The sequence below is a fragment of the Medicago truncatula genome, chromosome 1, assembly GCF_003473485.1.
Source record: "Medicago truncatula cultivar Jemalong A17 chromosome 1, MtrunA17r5.0-ANR, whole genome shotgun sequence".
Lineage (NCBI taxonomy): Eukaryota > Viridiplantae > Streptophyta > Magnoliopsida > Fabales > Fabaceae > Medicago > Medicago truncatula.
Window position 1 is genome coordinate 54,014,773 of NC_053042.1, and position 18,011 is coordinate 54,032,783.

At 34.5% G+C, this 18,011-nt stretch overlaps 2 protein-coding genes across 3 annotated transcripts; both read left to right on the forward strand.

The window, feature by feature from the left end:
- Positions 1-297: 297 nt before the first annotated feature.
- Positions 298-4,871, forward strand: LOC25485535 (protein SEEDLING PLASTID DEVELOPMENT 1). The gene is made up of 9 exons (XM_013614771.3): positions 298-927; positions 1,415-1,629; positions 1,830-1,980; positions 2,097-2,288; positions 2,489-2,651; positions 2,739-2,989; positions 3,155-3,331; positions 3,421-3,582; positions 4,380-4,871. The coding sequence occupies exons 1-9, from the start codon at positions 484-486 to the stop codon at positions 4,683-4,685; spliced, it is 2,061 nt and encodes a 686-aa protein (XP_013470225.1). The 5' UTR covers positions 298-483; the 3' UTR covers positions 4,686-4,871.
- Positions 4,872-9,185: 4,314 nt separating this feature from the next.
- On the forward strand, positions 9,186-14,386 carry LOC112417082 (glycine-rich RNA-binding protein RZ1B). 2 transcript variants are annotated; one of them, XM_024771906.2, is made up of 4 exons: positions 9,186-9,332; positions 9,404-9,534; positions 12,633-13,114; positions 13,882-14,386. In XM_024771906.2, exons 2-4 carry the CDS (start codon positions 9,424-9,426, stop codon positions 14,117-14,119), a joined length of 831 nt encoding a protein of 276 aa, XP_024627674.1. In that variant the 5' UTR covers positions 9,186-9,332; positions 9,404-9,423; the 3' UTR covers positions 14,120-14,386. The 2 variants fall into 2 exon arrangements, with proteins under 2 accessions (XP_024627674.1, XP_024627682.1); XM_024771914.2 differs by lacking the exon at positions 9,186-9,332 and adding an exon at positions 10,123-11,737 and having other exon boundaries at positions 9,398-9,534.
- Positions 14,387-18,011: the final 3,625 nt, after the last annotated feature.

Genomic DNA, 18,011 nt, shown 5'->3' on the forward strand with positions numbered 1-18,011 from the left:
GACAAAAACCCTAAATGATGAACCTAATGATTATTGATTAATGAATGATAACGAAAAATATTTTAAGTAGTGATTGTGATAGAGCAGACCAGAGCCAAAATAAGAAGAAATAATAAATAAATAAATAAAAAGAAAAGTCGATGGTAGGAAGATTTTTGCGTGACGGAAAACCATTGGCCAAAATGTGTACTTTTGTGTGGTGAGCAGTGCTCGTTCGTTTGATTCTTCTTACCAATAATAATAATACTCATCTCACTCTCATGTTTGTTGCTTCCTTCTTTTTTCTTCCCATAGAACACAAAAATAGATACCAAAGAATCTTCCCTCTTCTCTTCACTTTCATTTTCCCATTCTTTAATTATTACATCATTTATCATTTATTATATATATATATATATATTTTTTTTTTTATATTACTATAACTAGATCAAACATACAGAGAAACATAACAAAACGTTAACACATAGGAAGAGGAGATAGAGAATGAGAGCAATAAATTCGCATGTTGTCTTAATTGATCTTCACTGCACCTCATGGCAAAGGAACAACAACCTTAACAATAAACAACTGTTTTCTTCATTTCATCGTTCATCATCTTCATCAAGAAGACTCAATAAAGCGATTCAATCTTCCAAATCATCTTCTTCAGCTTCTCCTCAAATCCGACGACCCTCCGATCGTTACCCAATCAGAAATGGATCCTCACCGTCGAATTTGCAACCCGAAACCACCGCAGAGCTTGATATGTTTCTGGAACTTCTTCCTTTGGAGATGAGGATGGAATTGTATCGTCACCAAGAGATTGGTGGACTCATTGAAGTTGTTATGGATTTAGGTAGAAAGCCTCTTGCTAGATTCCCTTCTGGTGATTGGGTCATTTCTCAACGACCCATTAACCATGATGATTTACGCCACGCCATTTCTAAGGTACCACTCTACCTCTATTTTTTGGATAAACAACTTAATTAAGAGCTTATGATAAATATGGCTTAACTCAGTAGTAGTTTGCTAGCTAAGTGATTTGTTTATTTGGAAATTGTTTTGACTTGTGATTATTAAACTTTACTCAGTTTGTATTTTTAATGTGGGGTCCAATGTTCTTTATTAACTTTTACATTAATTAATTGGATTAAATTAGTCTTTTTTTTTTTTTTTTTTTTTTTTATCTCCCACTTTTACGTATGATGCATCATGCATGGTTAAATAAAATTTATACCTTTGCATTCATCCACTATCTGCTACTAGCTTATGCCTAAACTTGTATTTTATCAGCTATTGCTTTTTACCAAACTGAGTTTTTGTAGTGTGTGTGCTAATGCTAGCTAATTGACCATAACTAAGTAAATGTCGAAAGGTTCCTTTTTTTGTTGTTGAAGAGTAATGGATATAATGGTTGTTTTGTTTCTTGTTATAGGTTGGTGAGTTTTCAGATGACAACCGATCTGGTATTGATAGCTCTTTGCATCGTATAAGTGCAATTCGGAACCGTCAGATGCAAATTATTGGCCTTACTTGTCGTGTTGGTCGAGCGGTGAGTGGCAGTGCTAAAATTATACATGATCTGGTTGAGGGAGGAGGTTCTATATTGGTCATTGGACCTCCTGGTGTTGGTAAAACTACCTTAATCAGGTCAACATTTTAATTTTGCTTTTTACTATGTCTGTATGTGGAACTGGTTTACTATGCAACTGATTTTCGCTTTCATTTTCTGTTTTATTTCATGTTTGTTTCTTTGAAAATGCTACTGGACTGTGTTTGTTTCTGTTTTCCTATCAGTTTCCTTTTTATTTTATCTAGTTTGAATGTCTGAAGAAGCTTTGATTGTGCAGAGAGACTGCTAGGATGCTGGCAGATGAGTTCCTGAAGCGCGTAGTAATAGTGGATACATCCAATGAAATTGGAGGTGACGGAGATGTTCCTCATGCAGGCATAGGCAGGGCGAGGAGGATGCAAGTTCCAAATGTTAATATGCAGCATAGTGTTAGTACTAATCTCAGTCATTTGGCTTAATTGACTGCTTCATCTTTATGAAAATTGTTTTGATAATTTGTAATCTAAGCTTCTGTGGTGCTGTTTTGTTTTGTTTATTTGTACAGATTATGATTGAAGCAGTTGAAAATCATATGCCTGAAACCATTATAATTGATGAAATTGGAACAGAACTTGAAGCATTAGCAGCAAGTACCATTGCTCAAAGAGGAGTTCAATTGGTTGGAACGGCACATGGAACAACCATTGAAAGCATAATGAAGAATCCTTATCTTCAGATCCTTGTTGGTGGTATAGAGGTGCAAAAGCTACTCTTATTTATTTTCCTTCAAGTTTATGATTTATAATAAAGAATTGTTAGTTAAATAGATCCATCCATTCCAGTCCCATCCTTCTTTCAAAGATTGAATCAATCTAAATTTTTTTGTAGCATATCCTAATGAAATATGTATAGCGCGTGTCCACGTTAATGATGTTCATTGGTCATTTATTTGAATAGAGTGTAACTCTCGGGGATGAGGAAGCCAGGAAAAGGAAAGTGCAAAAGACAATTCTAGAAAGGAAAGGACCACCTACATTTACATGTGCTGTTGAGATGATATCCAAAACTGAATGTCGTGTTCATCATAGGTTAGATGCAACTGTGGATGCTCTTTTGGCAGGTATTCCTCATCTTCTATAATGGAATATCTTATTTCACATCTAACTGACTGATGCAGTAACTAACTAGAAAATCTTCTTTGATACAGGAAAACCTCCAGTATTTGAAGTCCGTCATTGGGATGATTTTTCCAATGATTTGGTGAAGCATGCTCCAATACCTGAGATAAGCCATGAAGAAACATCGGATTTAAATTTAACTAACACTAATATCACAAGTTCTGACAGAGAGTATGACGAGGATGATACATACTACTATCCCACTCGATCCATGAAATGGAGTGATAATAGTGGATCTGTGATCAAGAGGAGTTCACCAATGCAAGTGTACACCTGCAAGGTAAATTATTTTAGGGTTTGCATGTGCTGGTAGAGAATATTATCAGGATTCAGGAGCTTCGATAACTGTCTCATTTTCATGTTCCATTGAAGGAACAAATTTCTTAAAACTCATCTTATTTTTTTTCTTAATAACGGGCACTGTTTTCTTGTTGGATGAATTTAGATTCTTGAAGCTGATCTAGTACAAGTAGCAAAAGTGATGGGGTTTGAAGATTTAATAGAAGTAACTGATGACATTGGAACTGCTGATGCAATTCTTGCATCCGGTTCTGAGTTACGACAGAATTCATGGATCCGTGGTGTTGCGAAATTCCACCAGTTACCTGTATTTGTTCTCAAGGTGCCCTTTTGCTATTGCTACCTCTTTCAGCAATTGCTTCAATGTGGTCTCCTTTTGCCTTATAATGAATTTTTGTTCCTTCATTGCAGTCCAATACCATGGCAAAAATGGTAAAGGCAGTAAAAATGATCCTCGGGCTAGAACCCTTTGGCTCCACGATGAAGAAGCCATCAAATGACTCTCCAGATATTGAAATTGACGATGACGAACCAAAGCACAAACCATCGCTGGAAGAGATTGACGCCTTAGAGGTACAACCCTTTTCTGTCCACTCAATTAGTATCTAATTTCTCTTCTTGAAGTCCCATCTTCTGTGCGAAATATTTATCTATGCTGTGTACTAGAAGTCTAGCAATTGCTTCACGTGCTTAGTTGTTTGGGTCTTAAAGAATGATTGGCCTTTTCTTTTTAGCGCATTTATTGATTGAATTCCTTTTGTGTATACTCATTTGTGTTGTTTATAAGTATTCTAGTTTACCACTAGCAGTTCTTAGATTTGGGTTGAATCTAACTTATCCTGCAAAATTGGCTTGTAAAGTATAAAATGTCTTTCACTTATAGATACTTTTTAATACTATACCACATTTAATGTGTAACTTTCAACACACACTCTTAACACCTATGTCTTGACATTATAGAGCGTGACCCAAGTGACCTATTTTTTTGACATAGACCACCCAAGTGGTCTGATAACATGTGGCCCAACGGATCTTTTACAGACTCTAATCTTAGAATTTGAATTATCTAACCTCCCTAAACCGACTTGTGAAATTTGAGTTATCCAACCTCTCTAGACCAAATTGTAAGTTGAGGGATGTCTCTCACTTGTAAACATTTTTTAAGATCATATCACATTTAGTCTTAGGACTCTATCCATTAATCTCAGTTTCTGATTTTTTAACTCGAGGGCTATTTTTCGGATAAATTGCTTTCATGTTAAACAATTGTGTTTGAATTGGAAAAGTCTACATTGCCTAGATTATTTATTATTGTGTTATCTATGTAATATCGACATTATGATAAATTTTATTGTATTCGTATATGGCAGGAGGTTCGGCTAGCGATAGAGTACATAGTGATTCCTGGTGGAGAGGCTGTGGAACTTCTTCCAAGACGTTCTGAAATTATTGACCGGCAGATTGAACTTGTGCAAAGCTATCAGTTGGCTGCTGAAAAGTCAGGTACAGATCAAAACACCAGGTTGCAGATTCTTCCCTTGAGGCTAAGTACCAAAAGATCCTCCAAGTCTAGTTCTGTTTCCCGCAAGAAAAGAAGTTCTACCTCAGAAAAATCTGCTGGTAGTGATGGCGGCAATGGTACCACTGTCACTAGGCTTCCTATTTTACCTGAATGATTCAAAATTTTCTCCCATCCTAACATATTTCCCTTCATTGGTTTGTACATGTATGTATGTAATAACATGTACAGTCGTGTATGTGGTGTAAAACTGTAAATAATTTATTTATAGTATTTTGTTCATCCACAGAAAATACAAAGATTTCATTCCTGGAATGTAGTTCGATATTTAATTTTTTATAAATTTATTAAATATTGTTGACTCATATTAGTAATTAACGAAAGCCAAGCTAGCATTAGCATTAAAAATTGTACGTATAGAAAAGACTAAAGACAGATGAAGATCCTTCCAGGCTAATTGTTGAAGTTGAGAAAATATATTGTGTTTTTTGTTAAGTTTTTTGTGCTTAGATTGATTGTTTTTGAGAGACACTGAACTTGAACCACGAGGCAAGCAGAAAAACGTTACATGAATCAAACTTCGAGTCATTGGACGTATCCGTACTGCCTCAAAACCCTCTCGGGCAAGTGACGGTACACCCTACGAACACCGCACATAATCCAGCCTGAATACCAGAAAACCTCCTCTAAATCCTGGATCTCCCTGTGCTCTTCGTACGGCCTCTAGCATACGTCATCAAACTGTATACGATCAAGCAGTGACCGATACGTGACCCCCTCTCCGTGACCCTTCTGAAGCTTCCACCTCGCCGCAACCAGATAGTTTTCCATGTAGTCAGTGTTGGGATCAACACTGTAAAAGCCAGGAAAATGCGCCAAAAACCATGTTTGCACAAACCAAACAAATCACATTTAAAATAAAAGTTAAGGTTCACATTTATAAGTTTCTTACAGTGAGCAGCGTCACGCTTCCCCCAAGAGCTCTATCTCCAGGCCTACACGCCTCAGCTAACTCGTCGTATAGGTATGCGAGTGTCATCCCTCCCCAGGAATAATTACGCATCCCCGCGTAGCCCTCCTCCATGGTTGTCAGATAGACCAACTCGATACGTTTGTTGCTTCTATCACCAAACAACAAGCATCCTACAAGATATAAGAGATAGGACTTCACACAAAATGTCCTAACCCTCTGCAGCTCCTCCATTTCCTCTGCATCCTCCGTATCCGCCAATACGTTAGCCCTACCAAGGTGCCTCGTATATAGCTCCCTCAGCTTCGGGTAACTAATGTACCCGCCGTACTCTGTACCACAAATTTTCTCCGTCTCCTGGTTGCGACACACCCAAGTGCCTCATCAGTAGTGCCGCTCCCTCATGTTTCGGCATCTTCTTCCCATGGCTCAATAGTCATCTCCCCCAAGGGCATGTGAAAAGTACTGGTCTTGGGATGCCACCTCTCGCATAGAGTCATCAGTAGGGCATGAGGCACAGTGGCGTAGCCCGGGTAAACCAAATCATGTAACCCGCTCTCCCTAAGCGGATCCCAAAACCAATCCTAATTCCCGTTTGGGCGTCCGAGACTCAAGATTTTAGCCCCATGATTAATCGGTTTCACCACACGCAGTTTAAGAACCTGAAATAATAGAAAAATAAACATAGTTTAAACAATTTATACATTAAACAATGTAAACATTTAACTAAACAAAATTAAACTTAACAAATTCAAAAATAAAACATAACACAAGTAAACCTTAAAACTTAAATAAAACACATAACAAAATAAATTTAAATCATAATTAAACATAAAGAAAACAATAAAAGTTGAAATAAAGAAAATATAAAGAAAATAATTAAACATAAAGAAAATAATTAAAAAAAAAAACACATATAAAAGTTGATATAATAATTAAACAAATACACATAAAAAGGAAATAATTAAGCATAAAGAAAAACCATTTAAAAAAATTACAGTTACGTTTTCTGAATTATACCAAAGCGGCAACGCCACATGATTGGCATAAGAGTGCAGCAAAGATAGGTCGTCCGATCCTCCAGGAAAGGGAGGGTCCACAGATAACACCTCTGGGGCAGCAGCTGCTGCAATGTTATCATCATCTCCTACATGCTGCTGCTCTGGTATATGATCCTGGTCATACCCACCATCCGTAACATCGTGGTGTACCTGGTCCTGATAATTCAGGTACTCCATCTGCTGGCTCGGATCAACCACCTGCGACTCTTCAGGCTGTGTAGCCTGAGAAGCCTCCTGCGAACTCCCTGAACCATCCACCCTCCGGCCTCTACCCCTCTTTGGGATGTGGCCGCTTTGCCGCTCCCTCCGGTGGCTCTGAGTCATCGCAGACCTACCACCAATCATCTTAGATGGATCAATGGGGTCCTGATCGGCCATATCTACAGAAAAAATTATAAAATTAACATCATTCAACTTATACATTCAACCACTTTATCAAACACACTAAACCTAAACATAACCTAAACTTTCACATTCAACCACTTTATCAAATAAACACATTGAACCTAAACATTATCATACACACTATCATTCACATTCAAACATAAATAATCAAATGCATTATCATACACACTCAACCTAAACATAACCTAAACTAAACATAAACATTCATCTTCGTTGAAAAATTAAAACCACATTCAATCTAATTCAATATATACTTCTTCGAATTACAATCAACATCATATCCATAACCTAAACTAACTAAATAATCAATAAAATTGTCATTGAGGCATTTTATCAAACACTTTGTGTGCAAAGTATCAAACATACTCAAAATGTGTTCTTTTGCCACCATTCAAAACCATATTATACTCTAACATCATTCAATCATCAATCAAAGTCAGTACATTCAATTATAAACTACATGCAATCATCAAAAATTCAATTCCTACATCAACCCTAACCACATGAAAACTACCATTTTTTTTTTTAAAAACCTACACAAACTAACATTATGATTAAAATTGAGTCAAGATACTTACTTGTGATTAAATGGAGATGATGCACTTGATTTTGCTCAAAAATCGAAATGGGAGAAGTTGTTTGGTTTTGGAAAGTTTTTGAACACTTGAACAATACTCAGAAAACTGAGTTTCTGCTTCTGTTTATGTTAAGTTCGCATCGGCAGTTAACTGCTGAGGAAATCTTCGGGAGTTAACTGCCGCCGGTTTTCTAAAACTTCGGCAGTTAACTGCCGATGAGCATTTAGGTAAATTACTCGCGTGTCTCAGCTAAACCTAATGTGTCAAGAACAATTCTCAAAATGTTACTGTTAGGAATGAAATCTATTTTGCAATTAGGCTGATAAGTTAAAAAGTAAGTATATTAAATATTAATTTTTTCTCTCCGATAAATATATGATAATTGACTTAAAACTGTTATAATCCTATAAATATAGTGATAAATCACTTGAAACTCATATACAACTGCAAGGTTTCAAATTTTAAACACGGATGAAATCTTTCAGCCTAACAATCACAACATTATCAATTAAGTTAAAATCTACCAACGTTTGTTGACTCAATTTAAGAGATAAAGTACTACTGACCTATAGTGTGATTACAAAATTCACACACCTTCCACATTTCTAAAAGGCTACACATGATTTTTGGTCTAAAATAATTATTCGTAGGCTAGAAGATTTTGTTTTTCTTTTCCCAAATGTATATTGTTGAAGTTGCTTTGAGAGTGGAAAGAAATTGTTTCCTATTTTTCGATGTGGATAATGCCCTTTGCACGTAATTATAGAGACTAGTCTCTCTCAATACTGGATTCAAATCTATAATATTTAGTTAAATTGAAAGAGATCTCATACTAATCATCTGAGTGCTCTTGCGTCAAAAAAAGTTGCTTCTTTAATTTTTCTTTAATTTCATTCTAAAAAAATAAAATATTGTGTACATTATTCTTTGAGTAAATTACACAATTTAATCTTTAACAATTTTGTTGTTGCTCAATTTTGTCTTCTACAGGAAATAATATTCAAACTGGTCTCTAAATTTTTTATACCAAAAACAAATTAATTCTTCCATTATTATGAGTCGAGAACCAATTTAGATGAGACTCCCTTTTTAAATGACAATATTGTATACATTATTTTAAAAATATTATACTAAAGTGTACATTTATAATAGGGTTAATAGTGCTTGTTTTGGACCTTCATGACAAATTTCACCCCCTGTAATTTGAGAAAATTTTAGTCTACCCTCTTGTAATTTGAGCAAATTTCGGTTTATCTCTTAATAATTTGAGCAAATTTCAGTTTACCCTCTGTCATATCATCGAATATGCACATCAAATGACCTAGGGAGTATTTTGAAACAATTTTTTTTTTTCAAGGACCGAATCCAATTATTTTTACATGAAACAAACTCGGAAATGACCTATATAAAAGGGGATAAAACATTATTAATCCTTTATAATAAACATACTCGTAGATAAATTGACAAACATCATTTAAATTTCACACACAATTTATAAGGTTCAAGTTCTAACCTAAACAAAGATGTTATTTCAGATATGGATATTGTGAGCTAAATCTTACAAACTATAATAATTTTACTAATAATTAAATAAAATAATTTAGTAATTTTATTACTTTCTTAACGGAAACATATGTTATGTATGATTTTTTTTAACCTTAAAAAGGACGTCAAGTAACGACAGTCGGAAATACTAATAGAGCGTTGGTTTTGGAATCTTTGACACTGTTCCAACCTTCAACCTCAAGGGTTTCCTTCAAAACCCTAAATTTCCAAAATTACTCATTTTTGTAAGCATCTTCTTCATTTTCAAATTCTATAACATTTCTTTCTTCAATTATACCCAAAACCGTGGTTTCAGGATTTGCGAAATTGGAAGCAATGTCTGGAAAAGAAGAAAATCGAATATTTGTTGGTGGATTGGGTTGGGACGTTACGGAACGTCAGCTTGAACATGCTTTTGATCGTTACGGCAAAATTCTCGAATGCCAGGTACCTCTTTCTCTTCCAACCCTTTATTTTCCCCAATTTGTTTCCATTCTCAGCAAAATATACCATTTTTTTTTTCAAAATTAATTTTTTTTAGCTGTAGTGATTGTTGTCACATGGATAATTTTATTTTCCTGAATGGGTTGGTGTCAGATTTACAGTTTATTTTAATTATAGAAATTTAAAGTTGATTTTTTTATACCATTTTTGATGTTTTCATGTAATCCAGCTTTGTTTTATTATATTTTTTATTAAAGAATTAATCTTCATAATTATTGTAATTTTTGGCATGATTTTGATTCTTGACATTGCGTAGAATTGCGGTCAAATTCAGCTTTTATGATGATCGTGGGACATAAAAAGTCACCACGATTTTGCGACCTAGATTGCGTCATGGACCTTTTCTTAAAACTGTTAAGGTCTATCAGTTGTTTATGTTAGGGAAGTTGCGAGTTTTGGTTAGGATGCACTCTATTTTGAGTGTGTTTGTTTACTAATTGAAGAATTTATTATGTTTGGATTCTTCACTAATTTTTTTCTCTGTTTTTCTGGAATGCTGTTGTGAACCTTTTGATCTTTGAGATGCGGTAGGTGGGTTTTTTGAGTTATGTTTTAGCAGAGTGATCTCTTCATGTTTGAAGCTCGTTTTCAATTTTCTGATAAAATAGTAGTTTGTGGTAAAGGTAGAGCTCAAGGTGGAGATTAGTATGGTTGAGATATGTTGAATTCGGTGATATGAAAGTAGCCAAGGGAATATCAGTCTGATCTGTTTGCTATTGTTCCGAGAGACAAGGTTCATTAGTAATAATTTTTATATAACTTGGAAGGAATATTTGGCAGTAAGATTGGGCTGAAAACTGGACAAAGTTGATGCCATATTGAAGCATGTTATCCTGTATTTGTTTGTTGAAATGAACGAATATGTGCCATGTCTCCGCTTCCTTCCTCTTCTAGTAGTAAATCTGTTATGCGACGATGATACTGATGACTACACTACTAGTGGGATGCGTGAAAAACTTTTTGTGCTGGAAATTCCTTGTTTTGCTTCTGGTTCTAGATCATATAATTGTAGTGAATTATAACGCGGTATACCCAGAGCAGATGGGTATTATTGGCTTCTGTCCCATATGCTGCCTTTGCTTCCGCCTTTTATGTACTTTCTGCAACCCATAGCAGGTGTGTATGACCAACCACCATACACCACCGACAGGTCCTGTGAGTACTCTAGTGCTGCTGAGCTTAAAGTTTTCAAATCCAAAGCATTGGGATCATAGGCAATTGCTGCTCAGATAGTGGGTTCGTATCTCACCAGTTGGTCTACCTGTTATAGCTAGTTTTGAAGGCCGAATGATTTTTTTGAATTACTTACCACGTTTTACATCAGAATAGAATTGATTAGTTGGAAAGTTTTGCATTAGTTTTGAATGGTTTTGCTTTTGTCAGTGTAGTTTTATAGAAAGAATCCATATCTGCACGAGAATTATTTTCTGCTAAAATGTCGAGGTGTTCACCAAGTCAGTTAAGGGGTGGCAGAATTACATGAAATGCTAGGCATATTATTGCAGTATAATCAATGTTATGCATTTGTCTTGCATATGACGAGCATATTGCTGCCTAAGATTGATTATAATTTGCACCTGGGGAGGAGAATACTCACAGAAGGTGCTGGTGTGCGTAAGAAGTGAAAGCATGATCTCCATGAGGAACAATGTCAATGCAATGGAAACCATGCCTGTAACTTGCATGTTGTCTTTGAGAATTTCGAAAAAAAAAATATACGCTGGTAGATATATTTTGTTTTGAAGAGCAGTCTCTGTGATATTTGTCATAAAATTGGAGCTACAACATAGTGGTTTAGCAACTGTGGAAGCGAAATCAATACTTGGTTTTTTTCCTTATATGCTGTTCATTTGTGGCTGCAATTTGGTTTAATGTTAGTTCCACTGATTGAGAAAATAGTGGTATTCGACATAATACAGTGCTTTTTAATCAAGTAAGTCAGATGCTAAGATTATATTTGTTGGATTAGACTGTTTAAATTTATATCATGAAGTCATGAACCAGAATGGAACAAGTTGAAATTCTTACTCAGATTGTGGAAATGATTTTTGTAAGAGATAATTGTTGTCAAATATGGGCTTTGGGATTCGTCTGAATACTTAGCTGTATGAAAACTATTCTGGTGCTTTGTCATCAGAACACAGAAGTAAGTTGTCTGGTTATACATTTGCTTTATAGTGAATGCTGTTTGCATGTTTCACGTAAATAAAATACTGAAACTCCTTACTCAATGCACAAGTTTCTATGGTCACAATTTGCAATTTTTTGTTTATAAATTTAATGTCCCGGTATTTTTTTATGCTTGTTTATGTAAGCGTCATTCTTTGGACCTATAGAAATTTTGAGTAGTTTTGCAGCAATTGCATTGCTGTTTTAGTGGCTAATTTAAGCTATGCTTAGTTGACATTAAATCTGTCAGTGTCTGAGAAAATTATATGTATACTTAGGAACTGGTTCTGCTTGGTAACTTAAATTGTATCTATAATTGATGGGGATGTGGGAAAAGAGCTGGTATTTGAATAGAGAGAACTTCTGTAAAGAACTGATAATGAAATCGATCTTTGAAGATTTTTTTTTTTTTTTTTTGCTCTTTTGTGACATGAACTACTTATATAGGATACAATGGTGAAAAAGGGCTCTTTTGTGACATGAACTACTTATATGTTGTCTTATTTTTTCACCATTGTATCCTCATCTTGTTTGTATGATGTGGTTCTATTTTACTGGTTTTGTAAAGAATTTAGTTTTTTTTTTTTATGAGAATGTCTTCATATGTATATGACACTTTGTATAATTACTGAGTAACTTGACATTTCTTATTAACTCTGACTGGTTTAGCTAATTGTTCTATTAAACATGTTTTATATGTTCAATACAATTAATCTTGTTTTGCAATAGTTACAATAATGGCCTCTCAACGGCGTTTGCATCAAAAGCAACATTGATATTTTTTTCATAATCATACATGCCGGTAAAAATTGTTGACATTAATTATTCATATTTCCATTATCCGGCATAAGTTTCAAATGTTCTTCCTGTAGATCATGATGGAAAGGGATACAGGACGTCCACGTGGATTTGGGTTTATTACATTTTCAGACCGTCGGGGAATGGAGGATGCAATCAAAGAAATGGATGGACGGGAAATTGGTGATCGCATCATCTCAGTCAACAAGGCACAGCCCAGGATGGGGGGTGATGATGCAGACCAACGTTACAGAGGTGGTTTTTCTTCTGGTGGTAGGGGAAGCTATGGGGCTGGAGATAGGGTAGGACAGGATGACTGTTTCAAATGTGGGCGTCCAGGGCACTGGGCCCGAGATTGTCCTTTGGCAGGAGGTGATGGTGGTCGTGGTCGGGGTGGTGGTTCATTTTCTTCACGTCCTAGGTTTGGAGGGGATCGCCTTGGTGAACGTGAGCGATACATTGATGATCGTTATGACGGAGGACGTTATGGGGATAGGGATCGTTTAGACAACCGAGACTACAAGTATAGTGGCCGTGATCGCTATGCTAGTGACAGGTATAAACAATTAATTGTTGCTACCGAATTACACCACTCTTGGTGCTTTTGCCATAGCTATAAAATAATTATATTAATTATACATTTAGAGTATAAAACAATTATAATAATTATACATTTATGTCTAATTATATTTATTGGTTTATAACTTGTTTACATGGATATTAACAAATGATAGAAGGTTTATCTAAAACTTATTTAAACTGGGAGTGCATAGTTATTAAATTTATTAGACTTTTAAAAATAGTTGAATGATTTCCGTTTAAAATGTTATTTTTCTTATTTTGTTTAATTGATAATGTGGGCAACTGTGAAGACTGTGATTGAATAAAGATTTGATTAGGCACTGGTCTCATTTCCCTTTTTAGTACTCCCTCCGTTTCAAAATGAGTGTTGCTTTAGCCAATTGAACACAAATTAAGGAATGGAATGAAATAATCATTAGACATAACACTTTTACTAAACTGCCCTTACTTTATAATTATAAGAAAAAGACAAACTTAAAGTTGCATTGAAAATTGTGTGAGAGAAAAGTTTGAGTATTTATTGAGGTGGAAGAAAAAAATTAAAGTTGTATTGGAAATGTAAAGTGACATATTCATTTTGAAACAATTTTTTTTGGCTAAAGTGATACTCATTTTGAAACGGAGGGAGTAGTATTTATTCATTTATCATTAATGAAAAAGATAATTAACCCCTGGTTTCCATTTGTCATTCCTTCTGGTCTATGTATTTGTTACTTCATTGTTTTGCTGAAAATCGTGTAGGTATACAACTAGTGGAGATCGATCTGCAAGTGATCGATATGGCAGTGGCTCAGACTACCCGCAAAATGGTTATGGGAAGGAAAGAGGCTATGACCGAAACGGTGGTGCGCGTGGAGTTGCTGATAGATATGGAAGCGGAATGCCAGCTCGTGATGAAGGAAGGAGTTATAGGGGTAGACCTGGTCCTTATGACCGCCCAAGCAGGGCTGCTCGTCCACCTTCATTTGACCGCTACTGATTGCTACTGTTGCATGTTGGTTTTTCCAGTGAGAGATTCTAACGCAGGGGCAACATTAGGGACATAGTTATTGGTTATGTAGGCACTCACAGTTTCAGACAACCGCAGGATTCTAGTTTTATAGATTATGGATTAATATTTTATTTCTTTATTCAGATCATTTTAATTACTTCCTAGTTACTTCCTCTCGTTTGTTTGACGCTGGTCACGAGTTTCCTTTCAAATGCAATTGAACATGGCTTTATGGTTGTTTTGCAGCATTTAAAATTGGTGGTATTGCAGCTGGTACTGATATCTGTCTCTGTGTTGCATAGTTGTGTTTACTTAAACCTTTTTTTTTTACGAATGTTTTTTCTTTTCTTGTACAATTTTTGTTACAAGTGTTTACTTGAAACTTATTCATTCAAGTTTCTTAGTTGAAGTTCTTCAAAGATTAACGAATCGTCTGGGATAGTAAAACGAAAGGAAGAGGAATGCAAGGAAAAAACATGGGGAGCAAATCGTGGTAGCATTCACCAACAACAATGAAAGACAAAATGGAATAAGGGAAAAAAGCATAGGAGAGTGCGATCAGTCATTTTGTATATTTTGAGAGGACATTATGGATCTGTTTGGGAAACTCCAAAAAAGAGCTTTTAGCTTATAGCTTATAAGCTCGTTTGACAAAAAAAGCTCTGTTTGGTAACACTTTTTTACCATGAGCTTATAGCTTATTTCACGAGCTTATAAGCTATTTTTCAGAAGCTATTCCAAGTAGCGTTTGAGGTTATAGCTTATAGCTTCTCACTTTTTCTTCTAATTTTACCCTTATTATTTCATTTAAATTGTATTTTTATCCATTATAATTTTTATAATAAGCTACGTAATAAAGACTACTATCCCTTTATTCCAATTTTTGTATATATATCAGCTGATCTTTTTTTTTTTTTTTTTTGAAAAAATATATACCTTTGTTTTTTTTTTTTACGAAACAAAATACTATCATTCTATTAGTGTTATTTTTTTTTTTTGAGGTAAGTGTTATTTTCTTTATTCTCTGTTATTAGTATTACTCTATTAGTGCTACTTTTTTTTTGTTTTTGAGGTAAATGTTATTTTCTTTATAAAGTGGAAACACTTAAATGATAATAAATATAAGATAAAATTTTAGTGAATAAAATTTAATTTAATTTATAATACATAGGATATATTAAATTAATAAATTTAAACTATTTTTTTAAAGAAAAATTAGTTTACAAAATTACAAATACTTAAATTAATGATATAATTTTTATTATGAATTAAGAATATCCTTTATGTCATTTTACATTTATCAGCTAGTTGAACCGTTATTTTTACCAAACACTTCAGTTAGCTTATCAGCTAAAAAGCTATCAGCTATAAACTATCAGCTAGCGGCAAAAGTTATGGTGCATAAGTCATTTCCTTATGCACCGTGCATAAACACATCACAACCATCAGATTTCTATCATTTTGAACAAAAATGGTTATGGCTCACTTTGGGGGTGTAGGAAGCAATTATGTTGGGATTTATGCACGGTGCATAAGGAAACCACTCCCTCAGCTAGCTTATCAGCTATCCGCTATTTTTACCAAACATATGTAGAAACTTGAGTATACCATTTTAAACGGGTCAAAACAGTTATACACTTCAACCGTAACTTCTATCATTTAATTTTTATCTATCTATAATTGCTTGCACATGAAAGATACCATAGAAAAGTAAAACAATATTATAATATCTTATTATATAGTGCAATATTTCCCAATTTTTTCCACGATATTTATTCTGTAGAAACATGTTTAGCCTCCAACATGGTTTTTTTTGATGTTGAACTGTTTCTTCTTTAACATATTGAAACTCCTATTGCATTTTCTCATATTTCCTACATGAGCTCTTTTTGGGGCTAATTATATTAAGGCTCATTTAATGTTTCATTGGCTCCCTTCTTCTTCCTTTATCTTTCTGGGAACCTATATTGGAGGTTTTGTCCAGTTTGAGCATTACCTTTGTGAGTGGCAGGACCAAGGTCTCAAATTTGAAGATTTTCCAGTCCTCCAAGGTCGATATCGCACGACAGTATACTTCAAAACAGCAGTTCTTGATGGTGTCTTCCCAAATGACCCAATTCCTTGGCACCAAAGGCTCCATATAGTCATGGTCACTCCGTTGTTCAGCTGGACATCATTGCAAAAACAGATTGGTTGAAACGATCTAAGTTCTAACCTCTAAATAAAAAAAGGTTTGATGGTTTCCCATAATCCACCTCTTTCCGCACCTCATTTGCGGCATTACACATGAAAAACATGTGCTTCTCTTTCTCCTCCAAGGAAATACTTTTGCGACAATCTTACGCGAGTAAGGCAACACTCCACAGAGATACTTTTTAGAACTGAGTTCCACGACGTGATAATATGCAAACATGATTGTGTATCTTCCATTCCTAGTGTGCAATTTCATCTGAAACTTGCTATATTTTGCCACAATGGGATCTTTAAAATCTCCTCAACTTCTCTCACTTGGAAAATATTAGATATCACGCCATGCTCCGATGAGGAGTGTTGGGATCAAGAAGTTGACCTACTACGATAGCATATAGCAACAAAAAAAATTAAAATGGAAAAAATGCTATTGTCAAATTCTTTGACATACTCTTTTGGACAATATCTCAAGCGTGAAGCCACCTCACCCGATTACTTATACATTAATCTTGGCAACAGCTCTACGGTTTAAACCCCCCACCCTTTTCCCCTCATCTCATTCTATCTCTTCTCTCAATCTGCAAGTGCAAACCACTCTTCCCCTGCATTGTGGATCTCTCGATGAAAACTAGGCTTTACACTAAGTTTTCTCATTTAATATCGAAATTGGATTTTGCAATAAAAGAATATCTTATAACATGTGTTTTCTAGTTTCATAACAAGAAAGGAGGCAAGGGGATAGTGAGCTTTTGGATTCAAACAACGATGAAAAGAAGAAAAAAAACCAGTTAAAATTTACGAAACCAAGAGAACTTATTAACGAGTGTCCCTAAGAAAAATGTTAGTTCGACTTTAGCATTCCTCTATAAACTAGTAGATTGGTGAAGGAGAAACTCTTGATTAGTCTCCTTATAAAATATGTTTTGTAAAATGTTAAAATTATTCAACACAGCACCAAATAACACCAACTTAATTTAATGTTATATATCCAGTTTCTTAAAAGTTGTTCAATATTTTCTTAGATACATAAATATCGAGCAAATTATTATGTAATTGACAAATGTCCAATTATCCGAAGGTTTTTTTTTTTTTTTTTACAATAAAACAAACTTCATTCAAACATTGAAATAGTGTGAGGACAACCAATTTGGCTGTGAGTTGGGACATTCCCCATCTACATTTTGAGTACAATCAATTATTTGAAGTTTGGTGTGCATAATAGTTAAAGCAGGTGACATTTAGGATGGGTAGAGGGAATACTTTCCCACCATGATAAAGTATCATTTATAACCATTGATATATTATTATTTTAAATGAATGGTTTAGATTCACTTAATTTTTTTACCTGCAACCTATTGGCAATCTTGTTATAATAGTACCTGTGACCCCACAAGTAATATTTTTAATTCAATCTGAGCTCAATTTAGGCTTTATATTTTGATTATGGGCTTCAATTTTTCTTCTAAGAATGAGCCACGAAAATTATAAATAAAATCAAATATCGCTTTTCAAAAAAAATGTTGGCACCAAAAGTTTTTTAAAATACTTCCCATTTAATTTCCAACCATTAAATTACAATTTTTTACTTTTGTTATTTTTAACTGCATTTTAGTTTTGGAAATCACAATTTTTTTGAAAATGTCATTATTAAAACCCATATTTTAATGTTTCTTTTCTTCCATAAAAAATA

Excerpts from the sequence above, each read along its gene's own strand:
- LOC25485535 (XM_013614771.3), top strand. The coding sequence starts at position 484 with ATGAGAGCAATAAATTCGCATGTTGTCTTAATTGATCTTCACTGCACC. Across the intron at positions 1,981-2,096 it reads ATGTTAATATGCAGCATAGT|ATTATGATTGAAGCAGTTGA; the intron begins GTTAGTACTAAT and ends TTATTTGTACAG. Across the intron at positions 3,332-3,420 it reads TACCTGTATTTGTTCTCAAG|TCCAATACCATGGCAAAAAT; the intron begins GTGCCCTTTTGC and ends CCTTCATTGCAG.
- LOC112417082 (XM_024771906.2), top strand. The coding sequence starts at position 9,424 with ATGTCTGGAAAAGAAGAAAATCGAATATTTGTTGGTGGATTGGGTTGG. Across the intron at positions 9,535-12,632 it reads GCAAAATTCTCGAATGCCAG|ATCATGATGGAAAGGGATAC; the intron begins GTACCTCTTTCT and ends TTCTTCCTGTAG. Across the intron at positions 13,115-13,881 it reads GATCGCTATGCTAGTGACAG|GTATACAACTAGTGGAGATC; the intron begins GTATAAACAATT and ends AAAATCGTGTAG.